At 57.5% G+C, this 9,063-nt stretch overlaps 1 protein-coding gene across 5 annotated transcripts in view; it reads left to right on the forward strand.

Moving 5' to 3' along the window:
* Positions 1-7,545, forward strand: part of Uvssa (UV stimulated scaffold protein A) — a 34,390-nt gene extending 26,845 nt beyond the window's left edge. For all 5 annotated transcript variants that reach the window (XM_071614072.1, XM_071614074.1, XM_071614075.1 and 2 more), the window contains 2 exons: positions 1,559-1,733; positions 3,090-7,545. In XM_071614072.1, coding sequence (XP_071470173.1) covers positions 1,559-1,733; positions 3,090-3,183 — 269 coding nt within the window. In that variant the 3' untranslated portion in view covers positions 3,184-7,545. The remainder of the gene's footprint in view (positions 1-1,558; positions 1,734-3,089) is intronic.
* The last annotated feature ends 1,518 nt before the right edge of the window (positions 7,546-9,063 follow it).

Genomic DNA, 9,063 nt, shown 5'->3' on the forward strand with positions numbered 1-9,063 from the left:
AAATTAAGTGCCTATTTCTGTGTCGAGCCTGAAGAGTCTGATTTCCAGCCCTCGGTGGCTTGTTAACAAACAGGTATCAGGCCGCGGCTGCCCCGGTGCTGGCCAGTCAGATGTGAAATAGCGTCTCTTTACTAACTGCAGTATCGATCCCGCCTCCCGCACACACGGGGCAATTTTCTTTTCCCTGGTGCTAACCTCAGTGACAATGCGCGTGGCGCTGCAGGGCCCGTCAGCGCCCAGGAAGGCCGCGCGGCCGAGGCGTCTATTGATTTTCTTCAAAGGCTTTTAAATTGCTCCTTCATTTTCCTGAGGTGCTCATTCCGTCTCCACTGGATGCTGGCATTTTTTCCTTGTGTTTAAACAATTGCTCCATTCACCGGGTTCCTAAACTGTGACGCCTTCTTATTACTGGGAGATAAACTGTTTAGACAGTTTTCCTTAATCTTGGATTAATCGTCCCTGGATCTGAATTGTGCAGCCCCGAGTTCCTTCACTTCAAAAAAATCCTCCTGGGGAGGCCACACCATCTGTCTGGGCACAGCCTCTCCCTCCATGGCCGTGCCCACCACAGCCTGGCCTTGCTGGCTCCCTGTGTCCGGGCACTGCTCCCTAGCCCTGTGGGCATGTGGGGCCGGGGTGAGCACCCTGCTGTAGGCCAGGTCCACCTGTAGGGATAGGCATGCTGGGATGGCCTTGCCGCCACTGCCCTGGTCTGGGATGGCATTTCCACACCAGGCGGCCCAGGGTCTGGTCGTCCATCTCCACAGCCTGCAGAGGCAGGCCAGCAGGAACTGGTGGGGAGCTGCCAGGATCCCCACCCGGCCCCCAGGCCAGAGTGGGCCTGTACACGGCTCACTTCCAGCAGCCCTCTGAGCGGGGCTCTGCTCATGCACTGGGTATGGCCTGACCCTGGGGAGGCTGCCCAGCAGGGCTGGGTGGCACTGGTTTCCCTTACAACTGTGGCACACGGTACCCAGTCCTCTCAGGAAGGGCACCCTGTTGGGCTGAATTCCTACCTGTTTCTGAGACCCACAGCCAGGCTGTCTGTGGACGAGTGAAACACAAGCTGTCCACTGCCTGTCGTCCTGGGCCTTCCCTCACCTTGATCCTGTCCAGCCTGTTAACAGCACCACAGTGGTTCAGTGGTCACTGTCCAGTTTGCAGTCCAGTAATTACCTTCCAGAGGCACTGAAACCCTCACTTCCAGCCTCGTTTGACAGCCTGCCTCGAAGCTCATGGCTGTACCATGACGGGCCTCGGAGGCCTGACCTAGCTCCCCCCCTGCCTGTCTGGGCCACAGGGGTCCTTGGGGGCCCAGGCACCTCTGAGGGTTGTGGAGTCCTCTGCAGTCTGTGGGGCCATGCCGGATGCAGAGGGAGTAAGCTCTACCCGGTCCTCACCCCGGTCCTCACCTGGCTCCACTGTGGGAAGCCTGAGCTGGAGTCTGGCCCCACCCCATCAGGACAGGGCCCTGGGCTCCTGCTTGGCCCCAGCCGGAGGCTTCTCCCCGAGCCCCTCCACCCCAGGAGGGCTTCTGAAACCCTTGGGTCTTATCTAGACTGGCAGGACCCGGAGTTCATGAGGGACGTGGAGGCAGCCACAGGGGCAGACCTGGGCTCGTCGAGGTACAGCCAGAAGGGCAAAGGGAAGCGGAAGAAGCACCCCAACCTCACGGACCTGCGAGAGCGAGCCAACACCAGCCGGGCCCGCCTCAGGAAGAAGGTCTTCGCCAAGTAAGAGCTGCTCGCCACGCCTCCGGGACCCCTGGTCTGGGCGTTGGAGGAGGGCCTCTGGGGCCACCTGGACCTTCTCCCTGGCAGCCTCCAGCTCCAGCCAGGGGCAGAGCCATCCCAGGGGTTGTTAGGGGCCCAGCTGCAGCTGGGCGCCCTGAGCATTCTCCCAGGGAGGCTGCCATCCTTGCGTCCCGGTGGCTTTGGGCAAGGGCCAGCTGCTTCAGAGTGGACCCTTCATGCCCTACCTGGCTGACCCCAGAGGGCCAGGCCCTGGCCTTGCTGTGCCCCAATCAGTGCCTGCACTCTCTGCAGGGCCCCAGGGAGGACAGCCACTGCAGAGGCTGGCAGATGGATCCGCCCCTGCCGCCTGATTCCAGGCCCAGGTGCGCTGCTCAGCAGAGGGCGGCCACTTGGACCTGCTTCTTTTCTCTTTGCATCAGCCTACTCTGCTCAAAGAGGACCTGGAGTGTTGCTATAAGGCCCAGGAAGCCATTGCCTCCCCCTGAGGTTGATGTCAGGCCCTGGGGGGCCTGCCTGGCCATGCCCACTGCCCCCGTAAGCCTCTTGCCTGGAGCACCTGGAGTGCTCGGCTCACCAGGCAGGGAAGGCTGTTGGTGTTGACAGCAACTGGCCAGTGGGGTCAGCAGAAACAGGGCTCCCTTGCAGTGGGGGCCAGCGGGGTGCGTGGGCCTGAGGGGCTGCCAGTGGCACCTGGGTGGGACTGCTTTGGGAGGCTCAGGGTACAAGGCTGGTGTCCAGTGGTTCAGTCAGATGTGAAGGGCTCTTGGGTGCCTCTGCCTGGGAGCAGTGGAGGCCTAGGGATCCGTTCCGGCCTCCTTCCTGCTTCCTCCTGGGTACAGTGAGACCTGTGGTGGATGCAGGGCGTCAGAGCCCACTACTCGCACAGCTGTGTGGCCTCGAGTCTGCCACAGAAGGAACCTCAAATGACCTCCACAGCCCTGCCTAAGGGAGAGCCAGTAGCAGTGCCTGGCAGCGTTCAGGCTCTAGGCCCAGGATGTGTCCCTGCTTTATGGCTTCAGCACCACGGCCCCTGAGCTGGTCTGGGGGCAGCCTGTGTCTTGCCTTCCTCTGTGTGTCTATCACGCATTCCCCAGCTGCACACGCCCCCAGGGCTGCTCTCCATGAGGTAGGGTGGGCTGTGCCCTCACTCCTGGGCGCAGCTAGGCCTGGCAAGATCCGGATCCCGGTGCTGCCTCTTGGTCCCCAGGCGAGGCCTTCTTCCCCAGGGCAGGGCCCCTGCCTGGACAAATGCACAGCCATCCACAAGCAGTGCCCAATCCCCGAGAGCCCCGGCTGGAGCCTCCCTGACCACGTGTTGCCTTGCTCTCCCCGCAGGGCAGCTGTGCGAAGAGTGGTCACTGCCATGAACCAGGTGGACCGGAAGAAGCACGAGAAGTTTGCAAACCAGTTTAACTATGCGCTGAATTAGAGGCTGTGCCGTGGCCCTTCTTCCTCTGCCAGCATGGGGGAGGGAGTGTGGGTGTCCATCTGGGAAGGAGCCTTTCTTGTGTGTGGTCAACATCAGGAAATGGTGTGCCAAGATGCCGTGCAGTGGGGGCCTTCACCTGCCTGGGGGCCACCACCACCTGGTTGCTACGTGTCCCCTGTGGGGCATCCTGTGGTTCTCTTGAGCCTGTGCACTGGGCGGTGTGGTCAGAGCCCATGGACGGGCCCACGGTCGGCACCTCCTGCCCTCCACCCACGCTGCACCCCCCGGAGGCTGCCTCTGAGCAGAGCAGCTCTGGGAGGCCCACGCTCTGTCACTGTGCCCGCAATGGGAACTCAACCCTGGTGGAGGCCAAGTCCAGGCCTCGGTGGCCCTAGTTCCCCCGCAGGGTGCTGAGGAGGCCCCTGCCCGCTGCGGACTGTGGCTTCAGGGGCAGTGCGGGCTCACGCGGCTGCACTCCAGAGCACTCTGCTGCCCTACAGGAGCCGCTGGCCCCTTCCTGCCCGGGTCTGCCTCTGCCTTTTCTGGACATTTCAGATATGGAGTTGTTCACAGGTGTCCTCGTCGCGCTACTGCCCCTTGGCGGATGTTGTCAGACCCGTGGCACCTCAGTCCTCCTTCCTTTGCATCACCTGGAGCCGAGAGGCTCCTCGGGTGTTCCTCTTTTGAGCTTTGGGGTATTCCCACGTTTTGGCTGTTGGGAATAGCACTGCTGTGAGCGTGTGTGGACAAAGGTGGACAGAGGTTGTCCACCCAAGGGATACACCAGGGGGCATAGTGACTCCATGCCCCACCTTTCAGTGAACTGCCAGGCCCCCTTCCATGGGGAGGGTCTCCGTCCTGCACCCGCCAGCAGCCCAAGTCTCATTGGCCTGCTTCCTTACCAAGCTCAGGGTCACCTGACTTTTTAGTTTCTCGAGTCTTTGTGGACGTGAAGGGTTTGCTCGTGTTAAGATTTGCATCTCTGTAATAACCAACGTTGAGCATCTTCTGTTCTTATTGGCCATCTGTAGGTCTTCTTTGGAGAAACGTCTACCCAGATCTTTCCCGTCTTTAATGGGGTATGTGTCCTGTGTTGTGAGAGTTTTGCAGAGAGTCTGAATACCAGGCCCTTGATACTTGCTGATACCTCTTGCCCCCTGCCTTCTTGCCTTCTCGATAGCACCTTTTAAGAGTCATCATTTTGTTGCAGTCCAACGTGTGTGTGTCTTTCTTTTGTTGCCTGTGCTCTTGGCGTCACGTCTGTGATGCCATTGCTCATTTCAGGTCACAAAGATCCGCTCTTCAGTTTTTTTCCTAAGACTTTCCTATTTCTAGTTTTTAGTCCGGTCTTGGGTCCATTTTAGGCTGAGTTGTGTAAGATGTGAGGTGGCCCGCCTCCTCCTCTTGCCTGGGCCTGCGTGGCCCCTAGTCTGCAGTCCTCTCTCCGGCCCATCAGCACTTTGCCGCTGCGGTGCTGTGGCTGCGGTTGATTCCGTATTTGGTGAACATGAGTCCTTCAGCTTTGTTCTGTTCAGTGTTTTTGGCTATTTTTGGGTCCTTTGCATAGAATGAATTTTAGGATTAGTTTGTGAGTTTTTTGGGAAAAAAACCCTACGATTTTGATAGAGATTGTATTCAGTCTATAGATCATTTTGGGAAATAGTCCCATCTTGTCTTCTGAGTCATGAATTTTTGATACCTTTCCATCTAATTGTCTTTAGTGGTGTTTTACAGTTTTAGTGAGTTTTTATGAGTGTTCATACAAAATTGAAGCTGGCTGCAGTGGTGCATACCTGTAACCCCAGTAACTGGGGAGGCTGAGGCAGGAGGATTTCAAGGCCAGCCTCAGCAGTTTAGTGATGTTGGGGAGCAGACAGATGTGAGTGGTGGGAACAGGAGGTTAAGGGGATGACTCTATAACATGGGCCCACTGTGCCGACCCCCACATGCTTTCTTTTCTAAGAAGCAATTTACCTGCAACCTTGCCTGGCCAAAGTGGACAGGATGTGGCACATTTCTCAGGAAACTACTTGTTACCTGCAGGAGAAATGCAGGCTCAAAATAATGTTGATGATGGGGCTGGGGCTGAAGCTTAGTGGCAGAGCGCATGACCCTTAGTACAACATAGAACACCTGAATAAAATAAAGGCATTCTATTCATCTACAACTACAGAAAAAATGATAATAATGTTGATGATGAGGGCGCGGTGGCCACGCTGGGCATCCCAGCAGCTCGGGAGGCTGAGGCAGGAGGATCGTAAGTTCAAAGCCAGCCTCGGCAACTTAGTGAAGCCCCAAGCAATATAGTGAGACCCTGCCTCTAAACATAAAAAGGGCTGGGGGTGTGGCTCAGTGGTTCAGTGCCCCTGGGTTCAATCCCTGATGTATTAAAAATAAAATTAAGGATTTATGGTTAAAAATTCAATTAGAAATAGTGAGCATGGGCCAAGGTGACCTAGAGTTATAGCAGTGGGTCTTGAAAGATGATGTTATCTGTCAGTCAAGGTAGACTTGGGTGGGAATCTCTAGAAACTTCTCTGGATCCCAAGTAAAACTGGAGCCTTGAGAGTGCCCTGTCCCTTTTCCTGTCCCTTCAGTAGGCTCACTCCTGTTGACTCTGAGCAGCAGGGTCTGGACCTTTCTACCGATCGTGGGACTGGGGCCTGCCCTCCTCCTGCTCTCAGGAGCCCTGCCCTGGAACAGCAAGACCCTGCAACTCAGTGGGACCCTGTCTCAAAGTAAAAAGTGAAGGGGCTGGGGTGATGGCTCAGCGGTAGGATGCTCACCTAGCACGGGCGGGACCCGGGTTCCATCCTCAGCACCCGTAGAAATGAAGGCATTGTGTTGTGTCCTTCTACACCAAAAAATAAATAAGTAAGTAAAAAATGAAAAGGGGTGGGGATGCAGCTCAGAGATTAAGCACCCTGGGTTCAATCCACAGTGCCAAAAAAAATAATAATAATAAATCATTCCTAAGTGTTCTTTTTGATGCTATTATAAATTTGTTTGCTCTCTGAGTTCCATTTTTCAATTATTTGTTTGTTGCCAATGTATAAAAATACAACCGATTTTTGCATGTTGATCTGTATCCTGCCACCTTGCTAAGCTAATCTGTTGGTTCTAACTAAGTGTGTGTGTGTGTGTGTTTTCCAAACACTTTTTTGTGCACAGTTGTGTCATCTGCAAACGGGGATCTTTTCCTTCTCCCTTTGCAGGCTGGGTGCTTCCTGTGCCTGTGTCTTGCCTAATTGCTGGGCTGGCACCTCCTGCCTGGTGAGGACCAGACCTGGCAGAGCAGAGGCCCCTGTCTTGCTCCTGATCTCAGGGGCGGCTCAGCCTTTCCCTGCTGAGTGTGACGCCAGCTGTGTTCTGTAGCATCACATTTCCAGAGTGAAGTCCCCTTACTCCTGATTGTCCCTTTGTCATGAAGGATCGTATTTTATCAAATGCTTTTTGTTTCACTGCCAAACGCTTTTTCTCCATTCTCAAGATGGTGAGATGGTCTTTCCCCTTCTCCTGATCAGGCTGGGGCCTCCCGGGTGCCTCGTGGGTGACACTCTTGCACTCCTGCCCTGGGGTGGGTCCTCTCCTTGTGCTGCTGGGTCTGTCGGCTGGTGTGGTGCATCTGGATTCTTAGGGGACGTTGGTTTGTCATGTTTCTTGTGACGTCCTTGGTGTCAGGGTCTTGCTGGCCTCCCAGAACATGGTGGGAAGTTGCGAGGACAGGTCATCATCACTCCAGCCCTGGTTGGGGTTCACCAGCAACGCCGTGGCCCTGGGCTTTGTGAGACTCCTTAGCTGGTGGTGACCTGAGTGCGTGGAGCAGCTCACTCTGCCCAGGAGCCGTCCTGCCCCCTGGTGACCTGTGCTGGGCGGGACTGCTGCTGCTCACGTCTCCCTGTGCCCAGTGCTTCCTCCCTCCTTCTCCCTTGGTCAGTCTGGCTAAAGGTTCATGACTTTGTTGTTCATTCAAAGACATGACCACTGGTTCTGGTCATCGTTGACTTTCCGTGCTTTATTCCACTGATCTCTACTTCGACCGGCACCATCTCCTCTGGGTGCTTTGGCTCTAGTTCACTGTGTGTGTTTCCTGAGACAGAAGAGTCGCTTCCTGGCTGCAGCCCTCAGTTTCAGTGTCTACCTGGGCTCTCCTGTGAGCGCTCCCGGGTGCTGTGTTCCTGCACTCCTGTTCCTTTTCGCAGTCCTGGTGGCGGAACCCGGCCTCACACAGCGAGGCAAGCGCTCTCCCACTGTGCTGTGCCCTAGCCCTTTCTAAAATCTAATTTTAAAAAAGATGAAAAGACTTTAAAGCACCCTGAATTCATTTCCTAGTACTCAAAAATAAATAAACCTGGAACCTGGGTCCTCTTGTTTTTTCTGCTTGAGAGGGTGAGAGGGTAACCTGGTAAGCAGGTAACTGGGTAGCCAGGTAACCGGGTAACCAGTGCTTCTGCCTTCACAGAGCCCACAGGTGGGGTCGCGGTCTCTGCTCCCAAGTTGCTGTGTCAGTCATGCTCAGCCCCTCGGACCTCTCTTTCCTGCCAGCCTCGCCTCCTCCCACGGTCCTCTCCCCAGGCTGCCGAGTGCTGCAGCTCACACCTCCATCCCACAGGGGCCAGCCCCCGGGCCCAGCACGGCCAGAAGCGGGGTCCAGCCATGCCCGGGCTCTGGCACTCACTGCATCCTGTGGACTGCAGGCCCTCGGCTGGGCCTGGCGCCCTGCAGGTGCCTCTGCCGTGCCCCCCTGCCGTGCCCCCCTGCCGTGCCCCCCTGCCGTGCCCCCTCTGCCGTGCCCCCTCTGCCGTGCCCCTCTGCCGTGCCCCCTCTGCCGTGCCCCTCTGCCGTGCCCCCTCTGCCGTGCGGGGTCTTCTCCTGGAGGGCAGGTGTGCCAGCTGCGAGTCTGCTCCATGTCTGTCTCCCCGTCACTTCTGGGAACTCATTCTGTGAGCGTAGGGCCCTGTCGACAGTCGTTTCCCCAGCCCCAGGGCGCTCCTCCCTGGGGTCACCTTGAGAGGTGGCCCCTAGAGCTTCCTTGGGTGCACAGCTGCTCTTCTTGTGCTTGAGACTCTCTTGGCTCCCGGCTCGGGACAGTGGCCACAGGTCCAGGGAATCCACATGCTTCTTGCATGTGCGGGCCGCTCTTGCCCACCAGGTGTGCAGGTGGGCCCTGGTGTCTGTCTGCAGGCGTCCCCTGTGCCTCTCCTCTCTGGCGCCTGCCATCCTCTCTCTGTGGCTCCTGCAGGCGACAGGCTGCAGGTGGGCTGCTCGCGGCCCGTCTGCCCAGAGCCTCGCTCAGCCTCTGCGAGCTCCCCTCCTCGAGGTTCTCTGTCCCTCCAGTGCCCAGTCTTGGGCCTGGCACCCCAAAGTGCAGCCCTTCCCAAGCTGCTGACAGCACTGGGCGCCAGGACTTCCCCGGGAGGACTGCTGTCCCCTGTTTCTGGGTGGCTCTGTGTTGTTGAAATGTTGAAATACCCTGGTGTGTGAATGGGGGGCAGCCGGCTCCAGCCTCCTGCTGCCTGTTTGGCTGACTTCAGCATCCTCCCCACTCGCTCCGTGAAGTGTGGATGCTGTGGGGTCCGCCCCGAGGCCTCCGCACCCTCCCTCAGCCTCCTACCTGCAGCACCACAGTGACAGCAGGACGAGTGCAAAGCCACATGTGTGTGCACAGTGACACCCACACCTCAGCAGAGTCAGCCGTCCAGCGCCACTGTGGACACCCCCTCCTCAGCTCTGCCTTTAGGCTCTGGACAGCACAGCTGCTGCTTCCAGTGCCCTGTCTCAGCTGGTGGAGTCGGCGGTCAGGCAGCCCCTGAGTGGGCTTGTCCAGGCAGCAGCAGGCCGGCCAGTGTGCACTCCCCAGGGGGGCTTTGAGGAGCTCCA

Source organism: Marmota flaviventris, chromosome 7 (assembly GCF_047511675.1).
Source record: "Marmota flaviventris isolate mMarFla1 chromosome 7, mMarFla1.hap1, whole genome shotgun sequence".
Taxonomy (NCBI): Eukaryota; Metazoa; Chordata; class Mammalia; order Rodentia; family Sciuridae; genus Marmota; species Marmota flaviventris.